Source organism: Leopardus geoffroyi, chromosome C1, assembly GCF_018350155.1.
Source record: "Leopardus geoffroyi isolate Oge1 chromosome C1, O.geoffroyi_Oge1_pat1.0, whole genome shotgun sequence".
In the NCBI taxonomy this organism is placed as follows: domain Eukaryota; kingdom Metazoa; phylum Chordata; class Mammalia; order Carnivora; family Felidae; genus Leopardus; species Leopardus geoffroyi.
The window spans coordinates 158394679-158411068 of NC_059328.1; the positions used below are offsets into that span (position 1 = coordinate 158394679).

At 39.7% G+C, this 16390-nt stretch overlaps 1 protein-coding gene and 1 pseudogene across 3 annotated transcripts in view; one reads left to right on the forward strand and one right to left on the reverse strand.

The window, feature by feature from the left end:
* Positions 1–16390, reverse strand: part of LRP2 (LDL receptor related protein 2) — a 200626-nt gene that overhangs the window by 52746 nt on the left and 131490 nt on the right. For all 3 annotated transcript variants that reach the window (XM_045480109.1, XM_045480110.1, XM_045480108.1), the window contains 10 exons: positions 15057–15977; positions 14759–14924; positions 14218–14376; positions 12770–13056; positions 11418–11621; positions 10069–10311; positions 7474–7599; positions 6011–6130; positions 2708–2839; positions 226–427 (listed from right to left, as the gene is read on the reverse strand). In XM_045480109.1, coding sequence (XP_045336065.1) covers positions 226–427; positions 2708–2839; positions 6011–6130; positions 7474–7599; positions 10069–10311; positions 11418–11621; positions 12770–13056; positions 14218–14376; positions 14759–14924; positions 15057–15977 — 2560 coding nt within the window. The remainder of the gene's footprint in view (positions 1–225; positions 428–2707; positions 2840–6010; positions 6131–7473; positions 7600–10068; positions 10312–11417; positions 11622–12769; positions 13057–14217; positions 14377–14758; positions 14925–15056; positions 15978–16390) is intronic.
* Positions 7971–9448, forward strand: LOC123599037 (annotated as a pseudogene).

Consider the following 16390-nt stretch of genomic DNA (forward strand, 5'->3'; position numbering starts at 1 on the left):
CACATTGGCACAAAGGCAAATATATTAATATTATATGTTAAAATACTTTATTTGATCTAAACTCTAATTTTTTTCCTTTGATTTTGAAAGAAATCCAAAAATTTTTATAGGCCACTAAAATTTCTATGGACCCTAGGCATTGTGGTCACTATGCCTAATGGATAAGCTACCCCTGCCCCTTTGGACATATGAGGTTACTGAGAAATTTGTTAATCCCCAATTCACCTGTATGAGTGTGGGACACACCGTCCATTACTACAGGTGAAATCATTTCCAGAGCAAGATCTCCTTGTGCAATTTTGATGCTCATCAGAGCCATCAGTACAATCCGCATCACCATCACAGACCCAGGATTGGGGAATGCACTTCCTGGATGGAGGCACGTTATTTGCACAGAGAAACTCAGAACTTGAGCAGCTGTGACTGTCTGAAACCAAAGCACACAAGAATCAGAAACCACATGACAACTCATTCTAGCAGTTGAATTCATTCTGAGCCATTATTTCTCTTGCTTTATGTTATTTAATAGCCTGAGGGATGAAAGCAAATGAGGGTAAAAACACATTGACAAATAGACAAATCACTATCATAATAAAAGATTATAATAAAAAATACCTTCTAAATTCCATTTTAATTGCTCTGGACCTTGGATTTTTTTTTCAGAAGTAGGAAATAAATACCTTGCTTAGTTTTCCATATAATTGATCTAAAATCATGTATTTCCCTTGGAGCTTCAGAAACCTACTCCCATTTTGTTATCTTTACACCAAAAATGCCCTATACTTGATAACAATTTTTGGCTAACAAACTGTAATTACAAAAACACAACATGAGGGGTGCCTGGGTGATTCAGTTGAGCACTGAGCTCTTGAATTCATAGTTCATGACATCGAGCCCCGCTTCGGGCTCAGCACTGACAGTGCAGAACCTGCTTGGTATTTGCTCTCTCCCTATCTCCCTCTCTCTACCCCTCCCCCACACTGTCTCTCAAAATAAATACTTTAAAAAACACACACACACACAATGCGGGATAGGTTTTTTTATGCCAATTCTTCAGATAAAAATTAAAGTTCAAAGTGGTTAACCAGATGGGGTCCAAGTCACAGACCTTTCTAAAGACCTAGGGCTTCAAACCTAGGTCTTTTTTTTTTTTTTTTTTCCCTCAAAATTTAGGGCTTTTTCAACTACATTACAGCTACCACCTAAGTAGAATTAGGGTATATAGGAGGGAGATGTCAACAAGAGTTTTCAGCAACAATGACAACTGTTAGGAAAAAGATGAGATGCTAATATATAATCATTAATGCCTGCAGAATAAAAGAACTGGTATTTTATCCAATTTCATTGTGGATGAATGGGAGACAAAAGGAGGGGCTGTCTTGCTGAATGGAGCTGGGAGGAAAGTACATGCCACAGTCTGTTTGTGCAGCTGCCAACTCCCCATTTTAATGGACTGAGTACATGTGAAGCTAGAGACAACCACCAAAGTCAATGACATAAGGGGTTACAATGAAATGAAATGCAAACATCAGCAAGCCATTGTTTTTATCATTTTACCATGGAAAGATGCTCTTCTAAGACATCTTAGCTAAGAGTTCCATGCTCTGTTGGTAATGGAAAACGGTGCTCCGTGGTCTGTTCCACAAACCACTCAAAAGGAATGACCCTCCCTCTACCCACTCCTCCAAATAACAAGGTAATACATGAAACTGGAGGCACAGTTAATTACTACACTGTTTAAAGCTGTTTAAAGATGGAGTTCTCTTATGAAATCCTGCCATTGGCAACCACGTGGATGGAACCAGAGGGCATTATGCTAAGCAAAATTTCAGTCAGAGAGAAACAAATATTCTATGACTTCACTCATATGTGGAATTTAAGATACAAAACAGATGCACGTAAGGGAAGGGAAGCAAAAATAATATAAAAACAGGGAGGGGGACAAAATATAAAAGACTCTTAAATGTAGAAAACAAACTGAAGGCTGCTGGAGGGGTTGTGGGTGGAGGGATGGGCTAAATGGGCAAGGGGCATTAAGGAAAACCCTTGTTGGGATGAGCACTGGATGTTATATGTAGAGGATGAATCACTGGAATCTACTCCTGAAATAATTATTGCACTGTATGCTAACTTACTTGGATGTAACTTAAAAAATAAAAAAAAAATTAAATTTAAAAAAATTTTTAAAAAAAGATTGAGTTCTCTTTATCTGCTTCAGAAATGTAGGACATTATTTCTGCTAGCTAAATGCAAGAGAAAGACAAAAAAATATTAAAATAATTTTTATCAGGGGCGCCTGGGTGGCTCAGTCGGTTGAGCGGCCAGCTTCAGCTCAGGTCACAATCTTGCGGTCCGTGAGTTCGAGCCCCGTGTCAGGCTCTGTGCTGACAGCTCAGAGCCTGGAGCCTGTTTCGGATTCTGTGTCTCCCTCTCTCTGACCCTCCCCCGTTCATGCTCTGTCTCTCTCTGTCTCAAAAATAAATAAACGTTAAAAAAAAAATTAAAAAAAATAAAATAATTTTTATCAGATTGAAGCATTGAAGTGGATGCTATCAAACAATTTCAGAGTGGAATAAGATGGTAACATTTTACCAGTACACAACCAAAGAGGAATCTGCTGACAATCATACTCTCCAAAGACACAAAAACTAATCTCCCAACCTTCCATGGAATGTGACTCTGCAGAGGAATGAATGGTTTCACTTACCGCAGTGGTGCCTTTCATCCTCGTCACTCATGTCCCCACAGTCATTATCACCGTCACAGATCCATTCTCTTCGTATGCACCTCCCACTGTCACACTTGAACTCATTACTTAAACATGTTGCTTCATGGTACTCTGAGAAAAGATATAAAACACTCTCAGGGGAAAGGTGGTCTGTAGTCCAAAAATCTTAACAGAAGCCTGCTATCCCACAGACTGTCTAAAAACCTGAAACAGAGCATTACCCAGCTGTGTACAGCTATGCTGGGTCTTCCAAGGAGTGTTGTACCAGTGACCAATGTTCTGAGATTGAAGTACTTGACTGACAGTGCAAAGCTCTCATTATCTTTTGTTACCAGGATGAGACTCGATATTCCCTTTCAGGCATGATAGAGGAATAACAGTCTTTTCCCAAGAGGGTATAAATAACTATTTCATTCATTTCGTTCTTAAATCTACTTTTCATTCAAAAACATTTTGTTTGGCACAAACCATCCCCCAGAATGACTGATCCCTGTCTTCCGCTCTTTTTTGCTTTTCTCCATAGCACTTATCACCTTTCAACATGCTATACAATTCACTTACTTGTTTTGTTGCCTGTCCCCCCTCACTAGAATATAAGCCCCATGTGGACAGGGATCTTCGAATTCTTTACTGACATAGTCTGGAAGTGCTTAGAACCTAAGTGCTCAAGAAATATTTGTTGAATTAAACTGATAAGACACCCTTATGCTTTAAATTAGCCATCACTGATTCAAATTCTTCCATCATAACCCCACATGTACCTATCAACTATTTGTCACAGGTCCATACACCCAGGGGCCTCTGAAAATTAACCTAGGGCAAAGTACATTAAATTTTAACTATGAAAAAGGCAGCCCAATGATAAGAGTAAGGATAACAGGACCTTTCATAAGCTACTAAGAAAGGAGCACACATGACTACAGCCTACAAAGAGACACGGTCCCTTTGGCGCGCGCTCACACACACACACACACACACACACACACACACAGCACACTTCTAGAAATCCAGCCTTTAAGAATCTTCCCACATATGCACCAAGAGGTTTCTAAAAGGATGTTCATTCCAGTATTATTTTTCATAGTGAAAAAATGGAAATATCCTCACCATCCATCAGTTAAGGAAAGGAAACAACACACGGGCCGTCCATCCTTGAGATGGCAGGGCAAAGGAAGAAGTAGCTCTGTGTTTGCTAAAGTGCTGACAAGATGTTGTTAAGCTGAAATGGGCAACGCTGCAGACAAATATGCATAGTGAGCTCTCCATTTGTGTTTTTGAAACTATATATTAGGATATACAGAAAAAGGTAAGGAGAATTCACACTCACCCTTAGCAGTGATTATCTCTGGGGAGTGAGATTAGAGAAGTCTAAGAAAATTAAAATTTCACTTTTTTGTGTACATCTTACTATTTCTTTAAAATGATACTCCCGGGGTGGCTGGGTGGCTCAGTTAGTTAAGCAACTGACTCTTGATTTTGCCTCAGGTCATGATCAGACGGTTTTTGGGTTCGAGCCCCACGTCAGGATCCTCACTGGCAGCATGGAGTCTGCTTGGGATTTTCTCTCTCCTCTCTCTCTGCCCCTCCCCCAAGTGTTCCACCACCCCCCTCCATCTGTCTCAAAATAGATAAACTTTTAAAAAATAAAAATAAAGGGGCGCCTGGGTGGCGCAGTCGGTTAAGCGTCCGACTTCAGCCAGGTCACGATCTCGCGGTCCGTGAGTTCGAGCCCCGCGTCGGGCTCTGGGCTGATGGCTCGGAGCCTGGAGCCTGTTTCCGATTCTGTGTCTCCCTCTCTCTCTGCCCCTCCCCCGTTCATGCTCTGTCTCTCTCTGTCCCAAAAATAAAAATAAATGTTGAAAAAAAAATTTTTTTTTAAAATAAAAATAAAAATAAAGTAAAACTCCTTCATATTGTGAGAATGTATTCCTATATAGATTCTGCGTTTATCTTTATTTCATTGTGACAGGCAGTTGGTACCAACTGCAGTTATGGACTTTGGTTCCCATGGAGAAGCCTGGAAACTATACTTACTCTTCATATATTTGAACCAATCATTCATATATCTAAACCAATCTCTAACACTATTCTACTCACCTAACAGTTATTTATTTCCTTTATAGATCCTCACAACTCTACATGCCCTTTGCTTTCTACAAAACTTTCAATGTTGGGAAAAAATAACTTGGCAAAGAGCGTCAAATACCACTCTCCAACTATTAGCCACAGTATTTGAACCTGAGACAAAATGGGAATAGAAAACAGTCTGGATTCAGCTGTAAAATTATGAAAATGGTACTAAGAAAATACCCCCCAAATAAAAAGCTTTATATATAATGATTTTACTGCAGCTGTATTTATAGTAAGGGAAAAGATAAAAGCAATCGAAGTGCTTAAAATAGAGGCAGTTAACTCAAAGATAATATAACCACTCAATGGAATATCATACTGCCATTAAAAAGGAATGTGAAGACTGTGCAACCAGATAGCATATGTCTCTCTTAACCAGATAGCATATATTTTAGGCTTACAGGACATATGTTCTCTGTCACACCCACTTGACACTGCCATTGTAGCACAAAAGCAGCCATAGACGAAATGTGGCTGCATTCTAATACAACATTATAAAGACAGGCAGCCGGCCATGGTCATAATTTGTAGACTGATTTACTGCCAGATAAAAAAGCAATGACAGTTATATTAAAAAATGTGCACGGATATAGATTAGAACTTTTAAGGTTAATAGCACCCCCCAAATAAATAGGCACAACTGTCTCCAGGAATACAACCAGAGGGTCTCTGAAACTTCTTGGGAAACTCAGATGACCCTGGGACCTTACCTTTCATAAGTTGGCACATAAACTGGAGGAGGACATGTGCCCATGATATGCCCCTTCCCCATAGATATGATAATTCCAATCACTCTTGGATCCTCCCACAGCCTTATGGGCCACAACTCAAACAAATTCAGAAATTCCAATTCACAGTCAATTAAAATTAATGGAGTTTAAAAGCCAGGCACAGTATTAGGGTATCACCAACATAATCTCATTTCATGATTATTAGGCAGCAACCTCCACACCCTGATCAGCTCCCCACACAGTACCCTACACAAATGGGTTTTTAATGAACGTCTGCTGAGTGGTTTCATCATCTTAACTGAGAGTAAGAGCAGAGTACAAACATTAGGCAGCCATGAGCCAACTCTGTGTGTGGAAGTAGCTGGAAGAGGTTCTCTAGCTGCATCATAATGCTTGTCATGCTTGCTTATTACTCTCTTACCACAAGTGTCAGGTTCATCAGAGCCATCAGGACAATCTGCTTCCTCGTCACAGTACCAGTGTCTGGGGATACAACGTCCAGACGTGCAGTGAAACTCCTCATTGTTGCATGTGTGAGTAGCTGGAGGATGAAAAGAAGGTAAAACCCAGGAGTAAAACACAAGCTTGTTCCCATCATTCTTAACCATCTGCCTATATCTCTGAACTAAGTAACAGGTGCCAGGGAGGGAAGACTGAGGCCTGGGAAAAGGGTTTTTTATAAACTTTCCACAGGAAGGGAGATGTAGGTGAGAAAGAGAAGACAGGCAATACTGCTTCAGTTTTCCAGAATTTTTCTTTCTAGATTCTAGAAACCCAAAAGTAAATTTTATTTGTTAAAATATCTGTTTGACACATGAAACCACAAATAATGTATAAGAAGACTTAGTTCTATGTTTTCTGCTGTAACCTAAAATGAAATAAATTCTACTGAAATAATATTAAAAGCAAAAACAACATAAGACCCTATCTGAGCTCACTACACACACATCCTTTGGCTGTGTTGAGACCATGGTTCTAAAAAGTTAGCACATCTGTGTTCTTATTCATCCTTGTTATATGGGACCTTTGAGTAAATGACACTGCCTATGTTTGGATATTGATTTTTGTCTTGTGTAAATGTAAGTAACTCTAGTTCAGATGTATTTTCTAAATTGTTATGTGGGTACGAACTAGAATCAAGACTTAGAAATCTTCTGGTCTACGAGGCTCCCTTGCTTTGATCCATAATATCTGATGATTTTCCAGGGGTAAAATTGATGAGGAAGCAGAGGTCCCTGAAAGGTCAGCCCTGTCTCCAGTCTATGTGTCCCTGTCTGATGGCTAAATCCTGAATTCTGCTTCCTCCTGCTGCTATTATACTACAACTGACACTCGCTTTCAGACTGTACCCTGGCCTGGCGAGAATTATTAAATTCTTAAATTATGCATCTATTTATAGTAATAGTTATCAAGCTTAAGAAAGGCCTTTTAAATCAGTCTACAAACCCAGGAAAAATATTTGAACCAAATTGCTAAATATGGAATAAAGACTTCTGAAACTCAAGCATATTAAAAAGACAGAAAAGGTATTTCATTTACTAATGGTGATTATAATCATATTAGGAGTAAATATAAGGACTTGACATACAAATTCTGCCTGGGGTTCCTGAAGACAAAAGGCCCTCGTCTCTGGGAGAAATGGCTCTGCAACTGTAAAAGGTCAGGTGTCAGAGCAGTTCTCTGGAAGAAATATGTAGGGCATCCAGCCAGAAAACAGAGAGTGGGACTGCCCCTCTCATCACATCCTAAAAGAACTGCCCACTGCATCTACCATTGAGGTCAATTTCCAGTGACAAAAAGCGCAAACACCCAGACCATATATCTATGTATTAGCGGAAGACATGCGTCACGGGAACCACAGAAAGAGAAACAAGTTTATCTTACCACAGAAAACAGGGCTTTCATCACTCATGTCTCCACAGTCATTGTCTTCGTCACACAAGTAAAAATGAGGAATGCAAATATTCGTAGTCTGACATTTTACATATCCAGGCAGGCAGGCACGTTCAGCTTAGAAAAGACAGCCAGGTAAATATTGGAACGTATCTACCACATATATATATATATATATATATATAGCATTAACAACGTCCACACAAATAGAGCTATTGGACTCAAAATAGCTGGGAAGACTGAAAGGGGGGCATTTAAAAAAATTTTTTTTTCAACGTTTATTTATTTTTGGGACAGAGAGAGACAGAGCATGAACGGGGGAGGGGCAGAGAGAGAGGGAGACACAGAATCGGAAACAGGCTCCAGATTCTGAGCCATCAGCCCAGAGACTGACGCGGGGCTCGAACTCATGGACCGCGAGATCGTGACCTGGCTGAAGTCGGACGCTCAACCGACTGCGCCACCCAGGCGCCCCTTGGGGGGGGGGGCATTTTTAAAGCTATCACGGAGGCAATAACCATGACAGTTGTTTCACCATAGATTCTAGAATAAAAAGAGGTATCTCTAGCTGGTAAGGGCAGGGGAAAAGGGAGCACGCTTACTTTGTAGTAAACCATCTATTTTAATTATTCAATTATTTATTTAATTTTAATTATTTAATTAACTCATCAACAAGAGTCTCAACTCTTGGTTAAATAAACTGTGGCATATCCACACAATGAGGTAATATGTAGCTGTAAAAAGGAATGAAGAAGAGCTCTATATATTGACAAGTAATGATGGTATGATCTCCAGCATATATGTTAACAGTAAGAAAGCAAGATCCAAAACAGCAGGAAAAACAATATGTAAGAAAAACATTATGTGTGTGAGAGTGTGTGTGTGTGTGTGTGTGTATGTGTGTAATAAGAGAGAGAGATGCTTATAATAAAAAACAATAATCAGTCCCTCCTCGAGGTATCCAAGATGCTGAAAGGAAGGATGGCTAAGGGGAAGAAGGTGGCCCAGCCCCTGCTGTTGTGAAGAAGAAGGCCAAGAAGGTGGTTAATCCCTTGTTTCAGAAAAGTCCCAAGAATTTTGGCATCGGACAGGACATCCAGACCAAAAGGGACCTCAGTCAATTTGCCAAATGGTCTAGCTATATCTGGCTGCAGCAGCAAAGGGCTATTCTCTATAAACATCAAAAAGTGCCACCCATGATTAACCAGTTTACCCAGGCTTTGGACAGCTACTCAACTGCTTAAGCTGGTCCACAAATACAGACCAGAGACAAGGCAAGAGAAGAAGCAGAGATTATTGGACCGGGCTGAGAAGAAAGCTGCCAACAAAGGGGATATGCCCACTAAGAGGCTGCCTGTCCTTGGAGCTGGGGTTAATACTGTCACCAACTTGGTGGATGATAAGAAGGCTCAGGCAGTAGGGATTACACATAATGTGGATGCCATTGAATTGGTTGTCTTCCTGCCTACCCTGTGTCATAAGATGGGTTCCCTACTGCATTATCACGGGGAAGGCCAGGCTGGGATGTCTGGTCCACACGACAACCTGCACCACTATCAACGTCACACAGGTTAACTCAGAAGACAAAGGACCTCTGGCTAAGCTGGTGGAAGACATCAGGACCAATTATAATGACAGATATGATGAGATCCACCATCACTGGGAAGGCAACATCCTGGGACCAAAGTCGATGGCTCAAGCTGGAAAAGGCAAAGGGGAAGGAACTGGCCATCAAACTGGCCTAAGTGGATGCTGTTGAATTTTCTGCATTATAAAAGTAATAGAAACTTCTCTTTCAGCCAGTGTCAAATAATAATAATAATATTATTATTATTATTAATAAAATAATGTTAAATTGAGAATACTTCAGAGTGAGTGGGGTGGAGAGGACAAGGAGGAAAGACTACTGTGAATGTACCTCATCATACAATTTTGACCATGAACCATGTACATTAGTTTGTATAAATAAAAACTAAAAAATAAAAACAGAAGAAGGAAAGCAATTCCTAAAATTTGGAAACAGTAACATAAGCAAACACTGCATCAAGTTAATAGCATAACAATTCAGAGGAAAAAAATTCAAAGGACTTTAAAAACCAGTATTTGGGCTACATACCCCTAGCAGGACATAATCTAAGAACAAGAGGGATCTAAAATCTTAGATTATGATTAGATTTACTGGTAGTAGTATTATGTGTGTGGTTATTTTGAAATTATTATAGGCATTTTGAAATTATTGTAGAATAAAGCAATAAAGTATGTTAATGTAATCAGAAACCAATTTTAAGCACAAAAGAGGATTTATAAAATATAAGTTAAAAATGTAATCTTAAATTAAAATATAATTTCTCCCTTAAAAATTGTATTTCCTAGCTCTAGTACACTGAAAAGCCCAGGAAGCAATGAAAGCCAAGGAAAGGGCAACTCAACACTGTGGTAATTTCTAAATCTACAAAAGGAATGAGGTCTCTTGGGATAAGTGGCTAATTCCAGGTCTGAGATAGGTTATGGAGTGAATGGGCCATGTTAAAATAACAGAGGAACCAACTTAGCAGAGCTCCCACGGTAAGTACTTGGTGAACTTACCGCAATTTTTCTCATCTGATGTGTCATTATCATGGCAGTTGTTTATGCCATTGCAGACAAACTGAAGAGGAATACACCTTCTATTATTGCAAGTAAACTCCGAGGTGGCATTACAGTCCCTGAACAGGCACCCTGCCTCGTCACTGTTGTCACCGCAGTCATTGTAGTGATCACAGCGGTAATGATATTGGACGCATCGCCCATTGTCGCAGGTGAAGGCTGTCGGAGGGCAGGTGTGAAATGCTAAAAGGAAGAAAAGACATTGATGAGACTTCTTGATTAAAGCATTCAACAAATTGGAGGGGTGCCTGGGTGGCTCAGTCAGTTAAGTGTCCGACTTTGGCTCAGGTCATGATCTCATGGTCCGTGAGTTCAAGCCCCACATCGGGCTCTATGCTGACAGCTCAGACCCTGGAGCCTGCCTCAGATTCTGTGTCTCCCTCTCTCTCTGACCCTCCCCCATTCATGCTCTGTCTCTCTCTGTCTCAAAAATAAATAAATGTTAAAAAAAAAACAAATTAGGAATCCTAATTTCTAGAAAAATACACTCAAATAAAATGGGTACTTTTGAGTTTACCTTCTAAAGCAAAATAGGCTGCAAAATGGACTGTGTGCAAAATGAGGTAAACTTTAAATTAGATTAATCAAAACATATTGTGTATGTTTTTAAAGTAAATTAGTTATCTTAAGCAAACGTTATTCTCTGTCATCTCAATTTAAAATTTTACCTCAATCACAGAAAAGCATGCAAATACAAATCTCTTTAGGGAAAATAAAACTCTCAGCCCCTACAGTCTATTGGGAAAAGGTAGCTAACTTCCAGTGTTTTACTCACCCCATTCAGATGGAAGCTGAATACGGAATGATTTCAATAAATCATTAATGACCCTTCTGCTATGAAAATTAATAAAATGATAACAATCACCTAGTAGAGTTCTTAGTTCCATGCTAAGTCATGCTTCACATGCACCAAACCCCATGCTGTGTTTTATATATTGTCTCTCTCCTCACAAAAATCCTCCAGTTTCCAGAGGATGTGTGTGAAGCTCAGAAGGGCTGGGTAACTTCTCCATGGCTTCACAGACTGTAAATGGCAGAGCTAGGATTTTATTCCAGCACCTTTGCTCTCAACCACGGAGGAAGTGCTTCCTACTGAAACATCATACATTACTCCCTGGCGGATATACCAGCTTCTATGTGATGTAATAGTCTGCGTTCTCAGTTTTCGGTTCTAGCAGGACACACTGGCACAAAATTGAAACCTACGCACATGCAGAAGGATTCTGCACCAAAAACATGGCATAAAGACAAGTTTGCTTCCTAACGAAAGCTCTGAGAGTCCAACTCACCACAGACGATTTCCAGCTCATCACTGCCATCACCACAGTCATTATCGTTGTCACACTTCCATTGCTCTGAGATGCAGTGCCCATTGAGGCAGGTGAACTTGGAGCTATCACACCGTGTCCCATTGTCCACAATGCAGTACTTTTTGTTGTTGGCCAGATACCAGCGGCCCTCATGAGGACACTGGCACTCGGCACCATTTGGACCTGAAAAAAAAGTTGCCGAAAAAGCAAAGGATTTGCTTATTTTCCCCTCCAGAATAGCAGTGGCAATATTTCTATATTAAATGCGCTACAAGACAAGCCATAGAAACTCTTCCTATTTATTGACCTCTCAACTATATTCTGAGTCCTTTTTCCATGAAGAACCACCAATTCTAATAAATACAGCTAATTCACCTTAATCTTTAAACAATTAGCTCTTGCCTGCACTGACACAATAGAAACCATTCTCCCTTCTCAGCAAAATCTACAAAGCAGTAGTACCAAAAGATGCATCTTTCTATGAACCTGTTGCTATCTATAAAATACACTATGAAACACATAATATCACACTATAAAATATCAAACTAGGGGCGCCTGGGTGGCGCAGTCGGTTAAGCGTCCGACTTCAGCCAGGTCACGATCTTGCGGTCCGTGAGTTCGAGCCCCGCGTCGGGCTCTGGGCTGATGGCTCAGAGCCTGGAGCCTGTTTCCGATTCTGTGTCTCCCTCTCTCTCTGCCCCTCCCCCATTCATGCTCTGTCTCTCTCTGTCCCAAAAATAAATAAACGTTGAAAAAAAAAAATTAAAAAAAAAAAATCAAACTATAATAGTACCTCCTACGTGGAAGAAGTAAATCCTTTCATAAGGGAGGTAAGCTCAGTAATATAATTTCTTTTTTTTTTTTATAAAAGTTTGTTAAGTTTAGTTATTCATTTTGAGAGAGAGAGAGAGCACAAGTGGGGAAGGGAAAGAAAGAGAGGAACCCAAGCAGACTCTGCACTGTAAGCACAGAGCCCTATGTAGGCTTGGAACTCACGAACAGTGAGATCATGACCTGAGCCGAAGTAAGACAGGTGCCCCTCATTCATGGAATTTCTATTTAATTCATGAAGTTTGGCGCCCACAGACTCCATGTTTCTACTTCCATCAACCTTGAGTTAAAATTGCCTTTTTTAAGAGGCCTCCATATCAAATAGAACCTATCAAAGTCTTCCTCTAAACATACAAACCCCTAAATCTATTTTATGAATTACCCTGAAATTAAGGAGAATTTTGATTTTCACCTCTTAGAGTTGAGTATTACTCAGCCTTCCCTACCAGTCATCAGCACTATTACACTACATGATTCGATCTTCATGGGCAATGCCTTACCTGGTGCACAAATATGGCTGCAGCCTCCATTAAACTCACTGCAAGGATTGCTACACTGCTGTTGGTTCTTCACAATAACGCGAATACCATTAGGCCGGAAGGGAAAACTCATGGTCATTGCCATCTGACCTGACCCATCATATTTGTTAGCTCGGTAAATTTTTTTTGTGTTCCAGTCAGTCCAATAAATGTACTGGCCATAGAGAGTCAAGCTAAAAGGATGAAAGGCTCTGTTGACAATGACCTCACGCTGTGTGCCCGTCAGAGTACTGCGCTCAATCTTCTGCCTAAAATAAAGCAAGAAACATGTTGCAATCCAGAAATAAGAAGTTCCTCAAATGGCAACCCAATGCTAACCATTCCAACCATTCCTTTACACAAGCCCCCAACTTTCTTTTCAAGGGTAGCATAAAGCAGGAAAAAAAGTTTCATCCAATGATGGAAGGTCTTGGTTTGCTTATGAAACAATGGCTTGTATAAATCACTGATCTCCAAACATTAATATAGCCTATAAGTAAGCCTACACAGGGAACCAGGCTGAAATTAGGAACAGGAGAATATTATGAAATAATACATGCAAAGCACGGAATTCAATGTTTAGTATATATTTAGTACATATGTTTAGACATATTAGTCACTCAATGAAATGTGAATTACTTACTCCTTCCTACTCCCTTAATGACCGTTTCAATTTGACATGTACCTAGTCCTTTGAGGTATTTACCTAAAATGATCCAAACTTAGACACTTAAACATCACTGCTTGCTTCAAATGACAAGATAAAGAAAAGATGAGATTGTTAGGTGCTTAGTGTCACAAGACCAAAATCTTAAGAAAATAAGCAAAATAAGTTAAGATTTCTGACATGGAAACACCAGCAATAATAAATGAAATCATCTCATTTTTTTCAGCTGTACCATTAAGACGACTGGAATGTAATTTCAGGGCTACTTAAATAAGTTACATACAAAATTAGAATTGACCAAGGTTTATAAGAAAACATTGCAAAATTGGCTGAGAAAAACCTATCTGAGAAGATGACCAACAGTCAAAGACTAAAGGAAAATGTTTTTAACAAGATATGTAAGACTAAAGCCCAGAGGAAACTTAATATCAACATGCATTTAAAAGTCATTCATATTTTATAATAGTTACATGGGGCCTGGAGATTATAAATTGAGTGATTATATTTGTAATTATAATTGAAATTAACTTATCTAGTAATGTGTCTTTAGATGCTTTCTAGTTCATAATTATTCAATCTCATGATAGACCAATTTTCACAGGTACATTTATCAAGCTGAGACATAGTTCATAAAACTGTGACTCTACATTTTGGCCATGTCTATTTGGCATATTATATTTTCATCATATTATGCAAATCCCTCCTTTAGAAGTAGAAACAAGAACTCTTATCAACACCCACAAGAATAATGAAAGACACATACAGACTGGCATCTGCCCAGTAGAGAAGATCATTCTCGTAGTCCAGAGTGAGCCCATTGGGCCAGACCAGGCTGCTGTTCACAATAGGTACCCGGAAATTTCCTCCCAGTGTGGCTCTCTCAATTTTGGCATTGGTACCCCAGTCAGTCCAGTACATGTACCTAGTCATCCAAAAGGAGTCATAATTAATTCACCACAAGGAAGCTCACAATAATTAAAAAGGTTAAAAGAATGGCGGTCTTCTTTACCTGAAAATTTGACAATAATACAGCAAATGAAACCCACTCCATTCTCACCCACACAACTTGCCTAAAAGGGATTTACTGAGTCAGAACATTGATTCCTGATGAGCGGCCAGCCTTTCCAGCATCAACAGGAGTTACTTCCTAGTCAAAATCATTCATGCTCTTTCACACTTGAATATACAGCTATAGAGTTTCAAGCCAATAAAATGTTGGCTGTCTAGGAACATAATATAATTTCAGGCCCCACTCCCTCCAGAAATAAACATACAGAAATATGATAAACGAGACCATAGCATACCCTCGACAAGGATCTAAAACAATTGCTCTTGGCTTTGAAACGTGGGCTATCACAGTGCGCTTAGACCCATCCTCGGCCATTGAGTTAATTGTCTCATTGGTGTAGTTACTGTAATATATTCTTCTATTGATCCAGTCAAAGGCAATGCCATCAGGATTCCCTTTACCTGGACATATACCAATAAACACACACAAAGGTATTAGAATCTCAAAAAGCATTTTAGAACCTCTAGGTCATCCACATGTGTTGATTACACTGTGTCAATTTCCAATATAAGCTGCTCCTGAAGTGCTCTTACCTGAAATAATGGCAGTGGAAGACCTGGTCCCTGAATTTAGATTGACATACGAAATCTGACCGTTTCCAGATCCTAAAGATTGTGTGAAGTAGATTCTGTTACTTATGTCGTCATAGGCCAGGTCTACAGCAACTCTTTCCACACTTATTGGTTGGAAAGGTGGGCTATGATCCTCAGGGTCCAAGTGTAAGCTTCTCAAGGTATTTTCCAAGGCAAAGATGAGGAAATTTTCTGTTGGAATGACACAGCTCTTGCCATCACCTTCTAGGGTTCCAAAGGCACAGCCACATTTAGGGGTGTCCAATCCAGGGAGAGCAAAGCAGAAATGGGTGCATCCACCATTATTTTCCAAGCAAGGGTTGTGGTTGACCTCAGCTGGTGACCGGGGCTGAACACTCTGGTCAAAAATGGTTACATCTCTTAGCCAATTGATATTGTCCCTTATCACTGTTGGTGATTCATTGCTGTTTGGTTCCTTGCTAGCTTGGAAGATTTTTTTTAAATTTCTGTCTACCCATATGATAGAATTTCCAAAAACAGTGATGGCATAAGGAGTTGGATAACGACTGCCATAACGAATCACTTCAGACACCTCTGCCTCAATACCAATCCTTGCAATTATATCTAAAGAATCATCAACCCAATAAACATAGCGATTGCTATGGTCTACTGCCAACCCCCGTGGTGTGACAATGCCTTCTGATACAAGCACAGTTCGATTAGTGCAATCAAGAAAAGAACGTTCAATCTTTGGGCTTTGCCCATAGTCAGCCCAGAAGAGATATCTGTTCTTGGGGTCTACAACAATATCCCTGGGTCTATCCACTGTGGCTTTAAGGAGAATACGGCGGTAGGTGGTGTTGATCCGCAGAACTTCTATCAGTGTTTCAGACACGAAAGCATTGGTGAAATAAAGATTTCCTGCAGGAAAATGAAAGAGCATGCTGGTAAGTGCAAAACCAAGAAGGAAAAAGAGGGTACCTTTCAAATTCAGAACAAAATATATAAGGTTGAGGTTTGGATCAGTAAATGTTATCTTTTCCAAGATAATAACTATTTATTAAAGAAATTGTTTCTTCAAATTTAAAGAGACAGTGCCTACCTTCAGCTTCTAAAGCAGACTGGAATTTATAGCAAACGTGATAGCCCACTTTCTACTGAAAAATATATTTTTCAGAACGTGCAACTGAATGTTTAACACCTAAATCTCCAAAGACTCTAATACATATTATCATGACATATCTTCTACTCCCAACATGAGGAAAGGAGTAAAGAGGGAAAGCCAGCAGTTTCTGACATTATCAATGTCATCAAAGCTCTTTGTGCTTAGAATT